This window comes from Gigantopelta aegis, chromosome 3 (genome assembly GCF_016097555.1).
Source record: "Gigantopelta aegis isolate Gae_Host chromosome 3, Gae_host_genome, whole genome shotgun sequence".
NCBI classification, from domain to species: domain Eukaryota; kingdom Metazoa; phylum Mollusca; class Gastropoda; order Neomphalida; family Peltospiridae; genus Gigantopelta; species Gigantopelta aegis.
In genome coordinates, this window is record NC_054701.1 from 42,802,195 (window position 1) to 42,822,516 (window position 20,322).

Sequence of the window (20,322 nt, forward strand, 5' to 3'; positions counted from 1 at the left end):
TTTCTTTACATAAATAAATAAATAAATAAACCTAATAAAACTCACCAGAGAACTTTAAACAGTGTCTTACTATTGCTGTCACACAGCTCAAGTTATGCCCCGCTACAATGCATCTAATAAAAAAGCAACTGGGTGGAGCCTATATCAGCTGCCAATCATAGATGTTGACACAAGAAACAATATGTAACAGATAACAGTATCGTGTGCTGTAATATCAAGGCAACTACACACTGTTATTGGTTTCAAGGTTGATGTTTACCTTTCATACTTCCAGTTGCACTAAAAAAAACGTTCTTTGTTTCAGTGCTTTAAATCTTTCTGGGTTTGGTAGCAAACTTTTATTACACAGTGTGTGTTTTCCAGATATTATCACAGGGGCAGAATGTAGCTCAGTGGTAGAGCACTCATCTGACGTTTGATGACTCACAGGACTAATTGCTCTTGATAGACTCAGCATTTTTCTCCCATTCCAACCATGAATAGTACATCAAAAATCTATCTATCACAAAGTGTATACAAAAAAGATCCTGGCCATTTTTTTTGCAAGGAAAGAAAGAAATGTTTTATTTAATGACACACTCAACCCATTTTATTTATGATTACATGTATATAGCATGGGGTATATGGTTAAGGATCACATACATCTAGATGAGAGAGGAAACCCTGCACAGGCTACAGTTTTCCAGTACCAGCAGACAGGATAGTACATACCATAGCCTTTGTTATACCAGTTGTGGAACACTGGTTGGAATGAGAAATAGCCCACGGCTGGTATATCAAAGACCATGGTATGTGCTGTCCTGTCTGTACATATAAAAGATCCCTTGCTAATAATGAAAAAATATAGTGGATTTCCTCTAATATGACCTGTCAAAACTTACCAGACATTTGACATCCAAAACTTCATAACTGCTATGAAAGATAGCTGTCAGACCATGCAATCAAAACTTCATAACTGCTATGAAAGATAGCTGTCAGACCATGCAATCAAAACTTCATAACTGCTATGAAAGATAGCTGTCAGACCATGCAATCAAAACTTCATAACTGCTATGAAAGATAGCTGTCAGACCATGCAATCAAAACTTCATAACTGCTATGAAAGATAGCTGTCAGACCATGCAATCAAAACTTCATAACTGCTATGAAAGATAGCTGTCAGACCATGCAATCAAAACTTCATAACTGCTATGAAAGGCGAAGTGTAATTGGTTGATATTAAAATTGTTATTTATAGATGAAATGTCACCTGGACATGGGAGTCCACGCAATGCTGTTAGATCTACTGGTAGACCCACTATAGCTGTCAGACCATGCAATCAAAAAACAACGCTTTCCTTCCTTTTGTTACGAATCATCTCAAAATAGAACACACAAAAAAGAAAGAAATGAAATTGTTTCATCTGGGGGTGGGGGGTGGATGGAGCCATTCATATCAAGACCATTTCATCTTTTATTATATTTTAGACATCACTGTCAGTTTCACTGATAAACATTGCCAGGATTTTAAAGAAACAAAACAACCCAATACAACTGCATGTGTTTGCAAGAAATATATGTACATGTCTATGTATATATATATACACCCATTAATGAAATGGGTACATATATATATATATATATATATATACATACATATATTTCTCGCAAACACAAACAATGAGACTGATTTTAAAAACCAATCACAAGGCTTGATACAGATAGGGAAATCTGAAACTTCAACAAAATCTACCATTGTGTGAATATTAATGCATGGTCATTCATTTATGTACTACTGACATGCAAAACTATCATTCATTAAAGGTCTTATACATGTGTGTATTTTCCCAAAGAAAGGGTTGAGACTAACATGACTAAAGTGTGTGCTCACTTTGACATGTTTGAATATTAATATCTTAATATACCAAATTCAGTTTCTCTAATGCACATTTTGATGTGCTTTAAACTAGCAGTGGATTCCAACAGGTAATCAGTGACACACCGGCGACTGAAGGTGCTTTGATTGCATGCAGTAATAACATCCTACTCAACTTTCGCTATTACCAAACAGTAATGATATCCTACTCAACTTTCACTATTATCAAAAGGTAATGATATCCTACTTAGCTTTCAGTATTACCAAACAGTAACTACACCCTACTCAACTTTCGCTATTACCAAACAGTAACTACACCCTACTCAACTTTCGCTATTACCAAACAATAATGATATCATAGTCAGCTTTCCCTATTACCAAACAATAATGATATCCTAGTCAGCTTTTGCTATTACCAAACAGTAACGACATCATAGTCAACTTTCACTATTACCAAACGGTAATCGACATCCTACTCAGCTTTCACTATTACCAAACAGTAATGATATCCTACTCATCTGTTGCTATTACCAAACAGTAATGATATCCTACTCAACTTTTGCTATTACCAAACCGTAATAACATCCTACTCAACTTTCGCTATTACCAAACATATGCCCTGATAAACAATTTGTGGGCATCTTAAATTTGTGCAACAGTTGACCAATGGAACTATGGAGTTTAGAAAAAAAAGTTTGTTTTGTTTAACAACACCGGTAAAGCACATTGATTTATTAATCATCAGCTATTGGATGTCAAACATTTAACAAGGAAACCTGCTACATTTTTCCATTAGTAGCAAGGGATCTTTTATATGTACCATTCCAAAGACAGGATAGTATATACCACGGCCTTTGATACACCAGTCATGGTGCACTGGCTGTATGGAGCAAGAAATAGCCCAATGGGCCGACCTACGGGGATCGATCCCAGACCGACTGCACACAAAGCAAGCACTTTCCCAATGCGCTACGTTCCACCCCCATGCAATTTGGATATCTCATACATCACCACAGTAAGGCATGACTACAGTCAGATTTGTTGTTCATTGAACACAGTAAATGCATTTGCTTTACTTGACACATGTTTCTGCAAACATCACTAGCATAGGTTGAGTAGTAAACAGATGAGAGTAAGCCTCGTATTCAGCGACAGTGATTGGTCCCCAGTGTGGTCGTATGGTTTAATGTGAAGCACATAAATCAGTCTAGTAAAACATTTTTCTGCACGGTCTGGCTGAATACAGCCCTGGTCGCCTTCATATGATAACATATACTATCTGACTCTTATAACAAATACATATGGCTAGAAAGAAATAAATGTTTTATTTAACGACGCACTCAACACATTTTATTTACGGTTATATGGTGTCAAACATATGGTTAAGGACCACACAGATTTTGAGAGGAAACCCGCTGTCGCCACTTCATGGGCTACTCTTTCCGATTAGCAGCAAGGGATCTTTTATTTGCGCTTCCCACAGGCAAGATAGCACAAACCATGGCCTTTGTTGAACCAGTTATGGATCACAGGTCGGTGCAAGTGGTTTACACCTACCCATTGAACCTTGTGGAGCACTAACTCAGGGTTTGGATTCGGTATCTGGATTAAAAATCGACTGGGATCCGAACCCAGTACCTACCAGCCTGTTGACCGATGGCCTAACTACAATGCCACCGAGGGCAGTCACATATGGCTAGAAGTTAATTGAACCCTTTTTTGTCACTAACAGACCAAGAAACAGACCATGAAACAGATCATGAAACAGATCACGAAACAGACCACGAAACAGACAACAAAACAGACCACGAAACAGAAATAAAAGTAAATGCCAACTTGTGGATTTGGTTTGTACTGAATCAAATGAATGTGCAGCCCAAGTTTTGAATAGATTCATGTTTGTTTTTGTTTTATGACACCACTAGAGCACATTGATTAATTAATCATCGGCTATTGGATGTCAAACATTTGGTAACTCTGACAAAAGTAAGGAAGGAAGGAAATGTTTTGTTTAACTATGCACTCAACACATTTTATTTACAGTTATATGGCGTCAGACATATGATTAAGGACCACACTGATATAGAGAGAGGAAACCCACTGTTGCCACTTCATAGGCTACTCTTTCCAATTAGCAGCCAGAGATCTTTTATATGCATCATCTCACAGACAGGATAGTACATACCACGACCTTTGTTACACCAGTTGTGGAGCACTGGCTGGAATAAGAAATAAACTCTGACAGTCTTAGAGAAGAAACCCACTGATATAGAGAGAGGAAACCCACTGTCGCCACTTCATAGGCTACTCTTTCCAATTAGTAGCAAGGGATCTTTTATATGCACCATCCCACAGACAGGACAGCATATACAATGGCCTTTAATATACCAGTCGTGGTGCACTGGCTGGAATGAGAAATAGTCCAATGGGCCAACTGACGGGAATCGATCCTAGACCGACCACGAATCAAGCGAATGCTTTACCACTGGGCTATGTCCTGCCCTGGAATAGATGTAAGAGATTTAACCTGATTATTTATTCAGTTCAAACATTAGGCTTCAGGTTAGGTTTCGGGTTCGGGTCCGGGTCCGGGTCCGGGTCCGGGTCAGGGTTAGGGTTAGACAAAGAATGAACACTCTGGATTACCTTATATTCTTGCATGCAACATGCAGCAGAATATATGTCCAGATGAACTGAGTATACGATGACATAGGCCAAAAGGTTGAAGTAACCATATTGAAAGAAAGAAATGTTTTATTTTATGATGCACTCAACACATTTTATTTACTGTTATATGGCGTCGGACTTATGGTTGAGGGCCACACAGATATTGAGAGAGGAAACCCGCTGTCACCACTTCATGGGCTACTCTTTTCGATTAGCAGCACGGGTTCTTTTATATGCACCATCCCACAGACAGGGTAGTACATACCACAGCCTTTGATATACCAGTCATGGTGTAACCATATTGAAGCAAGAAGCAGAGTTTCTACTGGAGGGTAATATGGGTATGACGCCATACCCAATTTTAGTTTTTGCAGATTTAATTTTTTATAAGTTGACCTTTTGACCAAATTAATAACTTTTATCATTAAGGTATGATTTTGTTTAACCCTAACCCTAAAACTAACCCCATTTTCTTTCAGGGGGAGCCCCCCCCCCCCTCCCCCATACCCTGTATCAACTGCAGTTGCATTCAGCATACACATTTTTGTAAATATTCGATTTCATAATGCCATACCCAAAAATTTCTTTCTGGCAGAAACACTGAGAGAGAGAGAGCAAGAGAGCGAGAGAGCGAGAGAAAGAGAGAGAGAGAGTGAGAGAGAGCGAGAGAGAGAGAGAGAGAGAGAGAGAGAGAGAGAGAGAGAGAGAGAGAGAGAGAGAGAGAGAGAGAGAGAGAGAGAGAGAGAGAGAGAGAGAGCGAGAGAGAGAGAGAGAGAGCGAGAGAGAGCGAGAGAGTGAGAGAGAGAGAGAGCGAGAGAGAGAGAGAGAGAGAGTAGGTTTAACATGCCCATATACCACTAAGGTTTCAGGCATTCCATCCCGGGCCCTGCCTCTGGATAGGGTCTGGTCCGGGACTGAAACACTGAGAAGGAATGTTTTATTTAACAATGCACTCCACACACTTTGTTTACAGTTATACAGCATCGGACGTATGGTGAAGAACAACAAGTATAATAAGAGATGAAATCCAATGCCACCACTCAATGGGCTATTCTTTCTGATTAGCAGCAAGGGATCTTTTAAATGCAGCATCCTACAGACAGGATACCATGGAATTTGTTACACCAGTTGTGGAGCACTGGCTGGAACGAGAAATAGCCCAAAGGGTTCACCAACAGGCACACCAGATGAGCACTTAACAACTGGGCTACCAACCCCGTAACCATATTGAATGCACATACAGCTACATGCAGATTTGCACTGAAACACTTTTAACGTTTGGAGTTTCAACAGTATAAATTTGATGAAACTAAATTTAAATTTAAAAGAAATTGAGGTTAATTAGAGAAAACCCCAGCAGCTGGTGACACTGATGGAAGGAGATTGTGATTGGACTTAATACTAAATGCTCAAATACTTCCTCCTCCATTACTCATGGTAATCTTGTACTTAATTACAATCAAAATCATTCTTCTTGGAGGTAAAAGTTTCACATTAGTCACTCAAGAGATTAAAAAAAAACCCACCTCAGAAACCTGCATCTCTTATTTCACAGGACAAATATTGCTATTTAAATTGTTGTGTCTATTAATTCATCAAGTTGATGTGGGTTTTTTAAAAATCTAATATACTGATGAAAACAAATGAGGAAACGTGGTATTTGAGATCAAATTTAATGAACTATACCGAGAGTAATTATGTCTGTACAAAATACACAGATGTAATGCGAGATTGACTGTCAGTATTATGTGACTGACTGTCAGTACTGTGGGATTGACTGTCAGTACTGTGGGATTGACTGTCAGTACTGTGAGTCTGACTGTCAGTACTGTGGGATTGACTGTCAGTACTGTGGGATTGACTGTCAGTACTGTGAGACTGACTGTCAGTATTGTGAGACTGACTGTCAGTATTGTGAGACCGATTGTCAGCACTGTGGGATTGACTGTCAGTACTGTGGGATTGACTGTCAGTAATGTGGGATTTACAGTCAGTACTGTGTGATTGACTGTCAGTACTAAGGGGATTGACTGTCAGTACTGTGGGATTGACTGTCAGTACTGTGGGATTGACTGTCAGTACTGTGGGATTGACAGTCAGTACTGTGTGATTGACTGTCAGTACTAAGAGGATTGCCTGTCAGTACTGTGGGATTGCCTGTCAGTAGTGTGGGATTGACTGTCAGTACTGTGAGACTGACTGTCAGTACTGTGAGACTGACTGTCAGTAATGTGGGATTGACCGTCAGTAATGTGGGATTGACCGTCAGTAATGTGGGATTGACTGTCAGTACTGTGGGATTGAATGTCGGTATTGTGGGATTGACTGTCGGTACAGTGGGATTGACTCTCAGTAATGTGGGATTGACTGTCAGTGGTGTGGGATTGACTGTCAGTAGTGTGGGATTAACTGTCGGTACTGTGAGACTGACTGTCAGTAGTGTTGGATTGACTGTCAGTGGTGTGGGATTGACTGTCAGTAGTGTGGGATTGACTGTCAGTAGTGTTGGATTGACTGTCGGTAATGTGAGACCGACTGTCAGTAGTGAGACTGACTGTCAGTAGTGTGGGATTGACTGTCAGTACTGTGGGATTGACTGTCGGTAACACTGTGGATGAGGGTTTAGTTGTAGGTAATAGTTAAGTGTTCTCTTATTTCATTCAGTATATTTGTTGATGTGTCTGTTTATATATGTATAAACATTAAAGTCTGTTTTGTTTAATGACACCATTAGAGCACATTGATTTACTAATCATCGGCTGTTGGATATTAAACATTTGGTAATTCTGACTCGTAGTTATCAGAGGAAACCCGCTACATTTTTCCTAATGCAGCAAGGGATCTTTTATATGCACTTTCCCACAGACAGGAAAGCACATATCACAGCCTTTGACCAGTTGTGGTGCACTGATTGGATGGATCCACCAAGGTGGTTTGATCCTGCGACGCAAGCACCTCAAGCGAGCACTCAACCAACTGAGCCAAATCCCACCCCAACAGAAACGTAGACATGCATAATTGCAAAATGAAAGAAAGAAAAAAAGAAATATCTTATTTAACAATGCACTCAATACACTTTACCTACAGTTGTATGGTACTGGACTTAAAGGGACATTCCCGAGTTTGCTGCATTGTAAGATGTTTCCGACTAATAAAATATTTCTGTAATTACATGTAAACTTACATATTAAATATACTCTTCAAAAGAAGAAACGCAAAACCACATTGTCGTAACATTTGGAGAATTGATTTAATTATTGAATGGTGAGTCCGATAATTACCAAATGTTGCAAGATTGTTCACAATTCACTCTAGTCCATTGTGAGTAAGTGATAGGACACACCACCAAGGTCAAGGTCATCTGGAGTCAATACCGGGTGTGGCCTCCGCGTGTGTTGACAACTGCCTGGCACCGCCTGCCCATTGAAGCAACCAGAGTACGGATGACGTCCCGGGGGATGGTGGCCCACTCGGCCTGCAAGGCTGCTGCCAGCTCGGGCAGGGTCTGGGGCTGTGGTTGTCGCTGTCGGAGGCGTCGGTCCAACTCGTCCCATAGATGCTCAATTGGGTTCAAATCCGGTGATATCGATGGCCAAGGAAGGACATTAATGTTGTTGTTCTGTAGGAAAGCCGTTGTGAGACGTGCTGTGTGAGGCCTGGCGTTGTCATGTTGGAACACTGCGTTGGCGTTGGCAATAACTGGAACGATGTGTGGCCGGAGGATCTGGTCAATGTAGCCCTGTGCATTCAGGTTGCCCTGCACGTGGACCAGGTCAGTTCTGCCAGTGTGTGAGATGGCTGCCCACACCATGACACTACCCCCGCCGAATCTGTCCACTTCCTGCACGCAGTTTGCCGCATAACGTTCACCACGACGCCTATACACACGACATCTTCCATCATGACGTCGGAGCAGAAATCGGGACTCGTCACTGAACCACACCTGTCTCCATCGCAGTTGAGGCCTTTGTCGATGAATCTGGCACCACTGCAGTCGGAGTCGACGGTGTTGTGGTGTTAAGATGACACCTCGAACTGGACGTCTGGCACGAATTCCTACCTCACGTAGGCGGTTCCGTACGGTCTGGTCGGATATCCTGTGCAAACCTGGTATTGCTGTGGCTGTGGAGGTGGCAGTAGTCAATCGTTCCCGAAGGTGGCGTACCCGGATGTAGCGGTCCTGCCCGGGGGTAGTGACCCGTGGTCGACCGGATCTAGGGAGGTCACGTGTTGATCCATGTTGCTGGTAACGGTCCCACAGTCTGGAGATGGTGCTTGGGGACACATGGAATGCCCTGGCAACGGCCGTTCTGGATTCGCCTGCGTCTAGTCGGCCGATGGCATTGTTTCTCTGCGGTTCACTGAGACGTGGCATGTCCTGGATTGTCAACTGTCGGCCAGATACAGAGGCCAGGCAAGCGAACACCCTGCACTTTTATATTGTCGGTGTTCATGTTGCACGTGCAGACAACGCACGTGCAGTGGTGACATGGTTTGCACGTGGCTGCGTTTTTGCGAATATTCACATTTTGGAACTTTATTGTACAGTAGCTGCGTTTTATCGAATGTAACCGTGGGAATGTGTTTGGGACATGCAATGACCTTATATTCACAAAGCATGCACCGGTAGGAAACATAAAATCAGAGTTATAACCCATTTGTACCCTTTTGCGTTTCTTTTTTTGAAGAGTATATATTTTCTTGTTTCGAATATCAGTGTCTGTATATTCAATGTGTTTCTGGTCGTCTTAATATTTGTAAGAAGCCCAAACTGGATTTTGTCTTCTAATAATTTTGTAGGTACGAAAAAATATATTTTAGGAGATAAAATGAAATTTAACCTAGTACAAATATTAAAACGATCAGAAACACATTTAATATACAGACACTAATATTTTATGCAGAAAACAAATATATCTGATATGTAATTACAATTGTTAAAAAGTCTCTGTTAGTCGATAACATCTTATAAATCGCAGCAAACTCTGGAATGTCCCTTTAAGGTTAAGGACCACAAAGAGAACAAAGAGGGGAAAACCCACTGCCTCCAGTCCATGAATGGCAGCATTGTCCCTTTTACATGCATCATCCCACAGAAAGGATAGTACAGCTACCGCTTTTATTACACCGGTTATGGCTCGAACGAGAAACAGTTGAATGGACTCACTAATGGGTATGGGGGTGGGACGTAGTCCAGTGGTAAAGTGTTTGCTTGATGCGCGGTCGGTCTAGGATCGATCCCCATCAGTGGGTCCATTCGTCTATTTCTCATTCCAGCCAGTGCACCACGACTGGTATATCAAAGGCTGTGGTATGTGCTATCCTGTCTATGGGATGGTGCATATAAAAGATCCCTTGCTACTAATGAAAAAATGTAGTGTTTTTTTTTTCTTTCTCTAAGACTATATGTTAAAATGACACATTAGGCGAGCATTTTAACACTATCCTACCCCCAAATTGCAAAATGTTATTTGCATGAACACAAAAACTTAACTTAGATATGCATGAATATAAAACTTTAATGCAGACATGAAAAAATGCAAAAATTAAACTTGGGACATGCATAACCATAAAAAAGTAAGCAACTTACCCTCCTAACAGAACAATATGGGTAATATCACTGTCAGAAAATTAAAACCTTCAACTCCCCTTACAGTTACATAACTTTCCTTAGAAATCAATTTAATTTTTTTGTTTGTTAAATATTGCCATAGTTCTATCAGTCTGACAATACAACTTCATTACTCATTTGATTAAAATTGGACTATGGACTAGCAGATTTACAAACCACTGAAATGAAACATTTCATTCAGTACCGTAACTGTAGCATGTGTGCTACAACTATGGCAAAAGGCAAACATGCTTTTCTTTACAGGTGATTAAAACAAATTAAAATACTTCCTTGTTCATTTAATTGAAATCCGACTTGCAGTTTCACAAAAATTGATTTATGATAATAAAAAAAAAAAAAAAAAAAAAAGGCCACACACACACACAAATATGCACAATAAGCCCCTTCAGAAACAATGGCATATAAAAACAATTAAATTACCCTTACAACAATACAACTTCCTTGTTAATTTTTATTTATAAAAACTAGGACTTGCCCGGTTTCATAAACAATCGAAATGAAAACACACTAACACACACAAAGAGATAACAATTCAGTAACAATGGCATATAAAACTGTGCTCCAATTTCTTTGCAAAGAGCACACCTGGGGCCTTTCATCTCCAGTGAGATATTCACAGCTCGAACCCTGAGAGACCGTCATTGATACACATCAGACCTGTTGATTCTACTCTCAGCCCTGTCACCTATCACTGGCAACACGTGTGTTTGGAAAGCCGTTAATCTGAGCCATGATCTACGGGACAGTGCTTTCCTCTTGGGCCGATGTGTGGATCCTGCGTCACTTCGGAGCGTTACCTTTGATTACAAACTGATCGGGGAAGTGCAGGACCAGAAATGAAGAGTTGTGAGGACCAGCTGTTGTTTAGTGGGTTTACCTGTTGGTCCTCGAGTATCAGCTGAACAAATAAGAGTATGTGATGCAGGGTGCATTAACACTACCTCCCAGCTATACTTTAGAACCTGCCAGTTTGTCTACAAAGTCCTCAACAAACTATCTCCATCATATCTAGAAACAATGTTTCAAACAACTTCAGAAATTCACTCCTTAAATCTGAGGTCAACTCAACATAATCACCTTTATGAATTAAAACCAAGAACAGAATTTTATCGCCATAGTTTTTCATGCAGGGGAGCTAAACTGTGGAACACACTACCTTCAAAGATAAAATATTCTCAATCCCTCGCCTCATTCAAATCCAGTTATTTTAAGCACTATTCAAATAATAATCAATTTTAAGATATACCTTTGTTGTTGATTTTGTGTTTGTTAAAATAATTATGATGTATTGAGTTATCACTGACTCAAGTTTCTTAACAAATTGATTTAAATATTATTTATATATTCATAATATGTGCTATTGTTCCTCATGCTATACATATTACATGTATGTTGATGTTGTTTCTTTGAATGTATGTATGTATAATATCATGTATAGATTAGAGAGGGCCTCATGGGAGACCAGTCACCTTGTACTGAATGTGTTTACCCTCTGAAAATAAAGAATTTTATTATTATTATTATTATTATGTAATGAATTGTCAACAGTAGACAATAAAATACAATAGTGGTGTACACAATTTCTCTCTGTCTCTGTTTCTTTCTCTCTCTCTCTCTCCCCACCACTCTCTAACCCCTATGTCTATCTGTCCCTCTCTCTGTTTTTCTGTCTGTCTCCTTGTCTGTCTCACTGTCTGTCTCCCTGTATGTCTTTCTCTGTCTTCCCCGATGCCATATAACCATAAATAAAATTGTTGAGTGTGTCGTTAAAACATTTCCTTCCTCTCTGTCTTCCTGTCTGTCTCTTCCTCCCTGTCTGTCTCTCTGTATGTCTTTGTGTCTGTCTGTCTCTCTCTGTTTGTCTTTCCGTATGTATCTCTGTCTATCTGTCTCTGTCTGTCACCCTGTCTGTCTCTGTCTCCCTCTCTGTCTCTCTCACCCTGTCTGTCTTTGTCAGTCTGTCTGTCTGTCTTTTCTCCCATGTTTCTATCTGTCTGCATCTATTTTTTTTCATTCTTCCTTCACCATCTCTTCGCCCTCACTCTCTCTCTTTCTCTCTCTCTCTCTCTTTTGCTCAGACATGTTTGCATTGCATATTGTGATCTATTACCGTTATAAACACAATATGCTATAAACCAGTTTTAGTCATTAGTTAAATATTACCCATCTCCTCCTATTGACTTTTTACTATGTCAAGGTTAGGTTATTTTGTGTTATCAGTAATGTGTTTCCTAAGTAGAAATAGATAACTCAGATTACTTTCGAGGGTTTTGGTTTGTTTATTTTTTTGTTGTTGTTGTTGTTTTTTTTTTTTGTTTTTTTTTTGGCATTTGCATTTGGCTAAGAAACAATAGTTTTGAGTGATGAATCCTTATGTCCCCATGAAAAGTAACATAAGTTTCATGTATAAGCTTTGAGCTACTGCCACCAGGCCATGTGTTTTAATGTGGGCAATTGCCTGTGCCCACCATACATGTAGTTTGCATAAAATGCCAACCAGGTGGCCTACAAACAGCCTGCGTGTACCTAGACTAAATAATGTTAACAAATCACCCAACTACAGAAGTACTCTCCCTATACTTGTTAAATACTAACAGAAATAAATGCTGTCGAAGGAAGGAAATGGTTTAACGACGCACTCAACACATTTTATTTACGGTTTTATGGTGTCAGAAATATGGTTAAGGACCACACAGATATAGAGAGAGGAAACCTGCTGTCGCCACTTCATGGGCTACTCTTTTCGATTAGCAGCAAGGGATCTTTTATATGCACCATCCCACAGACAGGATAGTACATACCACAGCCTTTGTTACACCAGTTGTGGAGCACTGGCTGGAACACGAAATAGCCTAATGGGTCCACTGATGGGGATCGATCCCAGACTGACTGTGCATCAAGCAAATGCTTTACCACTGGGCTACATCCCGTCCCTAAATCCTGTTGAAGTCACAAAGTTGAAATCCCAATATTAGTGTTCTGTTTAATTCTTAACCTACCGCACCTTTAATATCCCCTGGTTTTCTGAAACATTAACTGCCTGGAACTCACTGAAGTATAATGTCAGCATGCAGAAGAAAACCTAGGATAAAGTGGGTTATAACAATGAATTAATAGTAAAAAAAAAAACCAAAGTTAGTTTTTATTTAATGACACCACTAGAGCACATTGATTTATTAATCAATGGGAGGTGTGACGTAGCCCAGTGGTAAAGCGTTCGCTTGATGCGTGGTCAGTCTGGGATCGATCCCTGTCGGTGGGCCCATTGGGCTATTTCTTGCTCCAGTCAGTGCACCACGACTGGTATATCAAAGGCTGTGGTATGTGTTATCCTGTCTGTGGGATGTTGCATATAAAAGATCCCTTGCTACTAATCGAAAAGAGTAGCCCATGAAGTGGCGACAGCGGGTTTTCTTTCAATATCTGTGTGGTCCTTAACCATATATCTGATGCCATATAACTGTAAATAAAATGTGTTGAGTGCATCGTTAAATAAAACATTTCCTTCCTTATTAATCATTGGCTATTGGATGTCAAACATTTGGTAATTTTGACATACAGTCTTAGAGAGGAAACCCGCTACATTTTCCCATTAGTAGCAAGGGATCTTTTAGATGCAACATCCAATTAGACAAGATAGCATATACCACAACACTGGAATGAACAACAGCCTAATGATGGGAATTGATCCCAAACTTTGTGCACATCAAGCGAGAGCTTTACTACTGGACTACGTCCCACCCCCTGAATAATTGAGTAAACATATTTTTAGGGAGGCCTACCTAAAATGAGTTGTTCTGAAAACAGCCCATCTAGGCAAGTTGTTTTTAGCCCACCTGCATACTTTAAATCACAAGGCCTGTGCCACACATTAATTAGAGGAATATATTTGTAACAAATTAATGCTGTAAAACAACATTTACAGTCTCTCAGATAAAGACTTATCTTAAAACATAAAAAAAGAAGATTTAATCTATATATGAAGAGTTCAGGCGCAAAACCCACTAAATGCCATCAACACAAAAAATTAGATTCATGCATCATACTGTAGCTTTCAGTGCCTAGTATCTGAAAATAAAATCATTTTAATGCAAAACTCGCAAAGTCCCATTATAAATCCTACCAAAAGCTTGGCATTTTTCGCAGAACCTGCAAAACGCCATAATGGCTCTTTTGCAAAAGCTGCAACATGCATTACGTCAACCAGAGCACTGAATGATGTCACGTGATTTCAATATGGCGGCGTCCATGAACGCTTGCTTCTATCAGTGAAAGTTGTGGTTTGTGTATAATAAATTAGCATATACAATGGAAAATTGCAATGAACTAGAGGAACCCGTTGTTCAGTCATCATCGGGAAAGACAAAAACGCAGTGAACCAAAGCAAGCTGCGCGTTACTTAGCTAAACAGGCCCGATATAGCGGCGATGGAAAGATTTCACGTGTATCATGTACACACACCAAGGCCGGTTTCTGTACTGCTACTGCTCTGAATGAAAATGACTTGGCTTTCATAAAAAAACATGTGTATGCCACCACAAACAAAGTCAAACAGGATGCTGCTCTTCTTACACACATGACTGTGACTCAATGCAAGTGTCGGCGTCCATGGGTAGATGATGAAGAAAAACAGAGAAGTAGGGGTAGTAGTGTGAAATGCAGTGTACTGAAAGAAGATAAAAGTGAAGTCCCAGTTTGTCAGCCAACATTCTTGAGCATTTTTGGTAAGTACAGCAATTCACTACTCTTAAAAACAATCCCAACCAGTGCTTCACAACTGTATAAGACCGTGGTATGTATTATCCTGTCTGTGGGATGATGTATATAAAAAGTATTTTGATACTAAATCGAAATAAGAGTAGCCTATTGTATAGCGGCAGTGAATTTCCTTTCTCAACATATGTGTGGTCCTTATAGGGTGTATACTACCAAATCAAATCCCATAGACGACAATAGTAACATATGTGGCTAAAACTCCTACCTGCAACGTATCAATCGATATAAACACCACGGATATAAATACTACCACCCCTTACACTTAAAGTGAATCAGAAAAAAATGGGGGTCAAGCTGCTCGTTTCTGAGATAACAGGTAGCATCTATGACTACCCTAGTTTCGCACAAAATTCGAGTACTTTTTTTTTACAGGTACCCCATACATGTTTCAAGCACAAGGCTACTTGACACATTGGTACTAGATGAAACAAAATTGCACTTTTTTATTTTATTTTTTACAACCAACACACTCACATTTATAACCAATCACAGGACTTGTGATGTTCACTTCTCCATCAAAAGTTGGGTGCACCTCGAACTTTGACCCAGCCGGAAGTTATTTGGTTTAGTACTACCTTAAGCATATGTCTGACGAAATATAACCATATATAAAATGCTGAGTGCGTTGTTAAATAAAACATTCCTTTACTTTCTTGAAAATTAAAATAATTCTACTACAGTCGCCTGTCTGGCCTTTGACCTCACGATTTTATGAATGGCTTAATGGTTGGGAAATGCATTATTTTCAATGCAGAATTTGCCCCAAGATTGCACATTCTTACGCAGATTTTTTTAATTCAGCTCTGACACTGTGACATGTCTGCAGATCTAATTTGACCAAAATATGTGTTCCTGATCAATAGCACTTTCTTCTAAACTAACACCACTGTGCTTTGTGTCATTTCAGGTATCAAGAAAGACCGTGTCCAGAATATTGCTAAGTACTGGTTACAAACTGGGCAAGCTCGACCTGAAAATCGTGGTGGCGCTCGTAACAGAGAAAAACATAACCTAAAAAAGGAGAGGATTCGCACTCATATTTCGACCTTTACATGCCGGGCTAGTCATTATGCTCACTGCGGAGCACCAGGACGAAAATACCTACCTAGCGATCTAAGTGTAGCTAAAATGCACAAGATGTTCATTGATCAAAACCACAAACAAGTTTCATACGCCCTCTATTGGAGCATGTTTGTTTATGACTTCAACCTTGCATTTGGCCATCCAGCTAAAGATATTTGTTCCACCTGTGTTAAGTTCCGAATGCAGATTAAGAACCCAGAATTGTCTGAAGAGGAAAAGCGGGAACAGATCACCCTTTTCATGTTTCATCGACGCCGAGCCCGTTCTTTTTATAACATTATGAATGATGTGGGCAACAGTTTGACGATGTACTTTGATATTATGGAAAACTTGGTTCTGCCAAAATCGCTGATTGGACAGACTTACTATTCCCGCCAGTTATACCTTTACGTATTCGGTGTTGTCCGACACCATGGGAGAGGCGAGGCTCAGGGAACAGAGGATATTGATCTTTTTGTTTGGATGGAGCACCAGAACAATCTCCCACCACTTCCTGAGGCCACCCATGCCTTATTTTCTCACAACTGACAACTGTTATTATGCCGTTCTGAAGTTCTTTCATAATTTCTAGCGTTTTTATATTGTCCACTGGTCCATAATACCAATGTCTTACCAAAAATAAGACCATGGACTTGATGGGTTTTGCCAAAAAATGTTGTTAAAATCAATTAAAAAAACCTGTTTTCATTAAACTTAAATTTGTGGAAATTTGACATGTTATTAGTTTATTTATAACATTATTATAACCACTGAATAATATTGTTAAAGGGTTCCTACTATATCCCAGCAAAAAAAATGAATTTGCACGAAAAGAGGTAAAATGGACTTAGAGGCTTTTGCATTTGAACTCTTCATATACATGTATATAGAGAGATTATTATACGAGCTTGTCTGTCATACATTTTTCTATTATTAGCAAGGGATCTTTTATATACAGCATCCCACAGACAAGATAGCACATACCATATAATCTTTGATATATCAGTCATTGTGCACTGGCTGGAATGAGAAATAGCCCAATAGGCCCACCAATGGGGAATGATCCCAGACTGACTGCGCACCTAGAGAGCACTTTATCACTTAAGTAGGCCTCCCTAAAAATATGTTTACTCAGTTGTCTGTAATTTAAATTATTCAGGGGGTGGGACATAGCTCAGGTGTAAAGCTCTCGCTTGATGTGCACTCGGTTTGGGATCAATTCCCATCACTGGGCTATTATTCATTCCAGCCATTATAAACAAATACAATGCTTTATCCCACAAGGCCACACATCTGCATCATTGAATGAACGTGTAATTTAAACTTTATAAACCTGATACTAGCCAAAGTAAGGTGTCTACACAAACATAGATTACACATTTAGCACAGATCTGTATCATGCTTTAGGCCGAGAATTTACTAGAGCTGAATCAAAGTGTGTTTTGTTTAATGACACTACTAGAGCACATTGATTAATTAATCATCAGCTAGTGGATGTCAAACATTTGGTCATTCTGACTTGTAGTCATCAGAGGAAACCCGCTACATTTTTCTTAATGCAGCAAGGGATCTTTTATGTGCACTTTCCCACAGACGGAAAGCACATATTATAGCCTTTGATCAGTTGTGGTGCACTGGTTGGATTGAGAAAAAACCCAGTGAGTGGAATTGATCCAGCGAGGTGGTTCGATCCTGCGATGCAAGCACCTCGAGCAAGCACTCAACCGACTGAGAGCTGAATCATTCAGGTTAAAGGAATGCTCACACAAGGCTTTTGGATTGGTATGCATATTCAACGATATATATAATGGACAAAGTGTAGATTCATGAACAATCATTCACTCTTCCCTACAGCTAGGGCTCATGAATAATTTTTGTTCATAAATTTATACTTCCTCATTCTCGTCTAGACTACTAATAAGTAAACAAAATCTTAACAAAAAGATTACGTACCATTTCGCCAGACAGTTCTGTCCTTTACATACACCATTATCGACAGATATCAATCAAAATGTTACCATCACCGAGATAATGATCTTTACCCGGTATGTACATTTACTAGTAATGTGTTAACCTCTTACGACATTCTGTGCTAAGTCATTGTGTTGAGTAAACAGATCTATCTGCCTACCTCCGGGACTATGCCGATACCCAGTCAAACCGCTACAGGTACAGGTATATGCACTGACCTACTTATAGCCCATCCCACCCTCCTACAAACATGTTTTTTGTAAATAAATTCAGTTTGGTTTCACATAAGAAAAAAAGTTAAAATGTTTTGAAAATAACAAAAAATTACTATTTTTTGTGTGCAATTTAGAAAACAACTGGCTCAGAAATAAATAACTTGTAGTAAATTTTATAGTATCAAAAAAGGTGTTCCCGTGGGACGGACTATAGACTGGAATTTATCAATGTAATGGCTGAAGCTATATATACCTGTAGGAATGTGATACCAGTGAACAATTAAAAGCTGGGATGATTTTGAAAAAGCTCAATACTCTGTCGATGTACATATACCTCATTTTAATAAAGGTAATTTTTTTTAATTTCAGATAAAAAAAGAAGTTTGCTTTGGTTAAAGACACCACTGGAGTATCAGCTATTGGATGTCAAGTTTTTTTCTAATATTTGTCCATGTAGTGAGTTCCCTAGAAATTTGGCACGGCATGGTAGACCAAACACTTTTGGGGCATTTTCACCATTTTTGGGGCACTTGTTTTTCATTAAAAATACACACAAATTAATTGACATAAACATTAATGTAATTTATGTGCTTGCTTTAATAAATGAATGGCAAAAGATATAAAAGGCATATTTTATTAATTAATAATACCTTTTTGGGTGTTTTATAAAGGCAATTTTAGAATTAATTAGTGAAAAAAAGGCTTGTTTAATCTCAGGGCAGCATGGCACTGATTATGGCAAGATGGTGCTAGACTATTGAGGCATGGTGCTGCACCATGCTAAAATAAGTTAGGGAAAACACTACTGGTGTATGTCCATATTCCATAAGTCTGTTTATTGATCTCTTTAAGGTTAGATTTAAGTTTCTTCAAATATTTTGGTTTTTTTTTATTTGTCTGTCTATCAGTCTATGTCTGTCTATCAGTCTATCTGTCTAACCCTACCTCGCTGTGTATTCATCCATCAAGGGATGAGATTTAGTTAAATTGGAAGAGCATTCGCCTGTGGGGCTTGGGTCATAAGACCAAACCACTGGAGCACATTAATTAATCATTGGCTACTGGATGTCAAACATTAGGTAATTAGACTTGTAGTCATAATTTTTCCTAATGCAGCAAGGGATATTTTATATGCACTTTCCAACAGACAGGAAAGCACATACCACGGCCTTTGACCAGTTGTGGTGCACTGGTTGGAAGGAGAAAAAGCCCAATCAGTTGAATGGATCAACCAAGGTGGTTTGATCTTGCGATGCAAACACATTTCAGATCAATTCCAGTGTACTCTGTAAAAACTATTAATTTATGCCAAAAACAAAGGTGAGGTCATACAATGAGTTGGAAAATCACATCAATTTTTAAAATGGATTTTGACAGTTTTAAATAAACTGTTTGTTTTTGTTTAACGACACCAGTAGAGCACATTGATTTATTAATCATCGGCTGCTGGATGTCAAATATTTGGTAATTTTGACATGTACAATGTAGTCTTAGAGAAGAAACCCACTACATTTTATGTATGTATGTATGTATGTATGTATGTATGTATGTATGTATGTATGTATGTATGTATGTATGTATGTATGTATGTATGTATGTATGTATGTAGGTAGGTACGTATGTATGTATGTATGTATGTATGTATGTATGTATGTATGTATGTATGTATTGATGTATGAATATCTATATATTGTATGTATGTCGAGGTTGACTATTACATACATAGATATTAACGCACTGGCGCAGGGGATAATTAAATCCTTTCTGGCCTCAAAAATTGTCCCATGCCGTTGCTGGGACTCGAACCTGTGGCACCGATTCGCCCGCAAATTGCAAGACTAACCACGATACGCTCTGAGCTATCGAAGCTTCCATAAAAAGGAAGTTTCTTTAACTCAACCATATGCATGGGGTCTACAATCTACGCGGTCGATCCCGCTTACGTGCATGAAACAGTGGGCAGACCTGGCACTGGCTAGTATGTATTGATGTATGAATATCTATATATTGTATGTATGTCGAGGTTGACTATTACATACATAGATATTAACGCACTGGCGCAGGGGATAATTAAATCCTTTCTGGCCTCAAAAATTGTCCCATGCCGTTGCTGGGACTCGAACCTGTGGCACCGATTCGCCCGC

At 39.3% G+C, this 20,322-nt stretch overlaps 2 protein-coding genes across 2 annotated transcripts in view; one reads left to right on the plus strand and one right to left on the minus strand.

The window, feature by feature from the left end:
• Positions 1–18,076, minus strand: part of LOC121368073 — a 32,702-nt gene extending 14,626 nt beyond the window's left edge. Inside the window, exon 1 of the mRNA XM_041492603.1 lies at positions 17,946–18,076. Coding sequence (XP_041348537.1) covers positions 17,946–17,982 — 37 coding nt within the window. The 5' untranslated portion in view covers positions 17,983–18,076. The remainder of the gene's footprint in view (positions 1–17,945) is intronic.
• On the plus strand, positions 14,438–16,731 carry LOC121368074. Its single transcript, XM_041492605.1, has 2 exons — positions 14,438–14,878; positions 15,838–16,731. The coding sequence occupies exons 1-2, from the start codon at positions 14,731–14,733 to the stop codon at positions 16,539–16,541; spliced, it is 852 nt and encodes a 283-aa protein (XP_041348539.1). The 5' UTR covers positions 14,438–14,730; the 3' UTR covers positions 16,542–16,731.
• Positions 18,077–20,322: the final 2,246 nt, after the last annotated feature.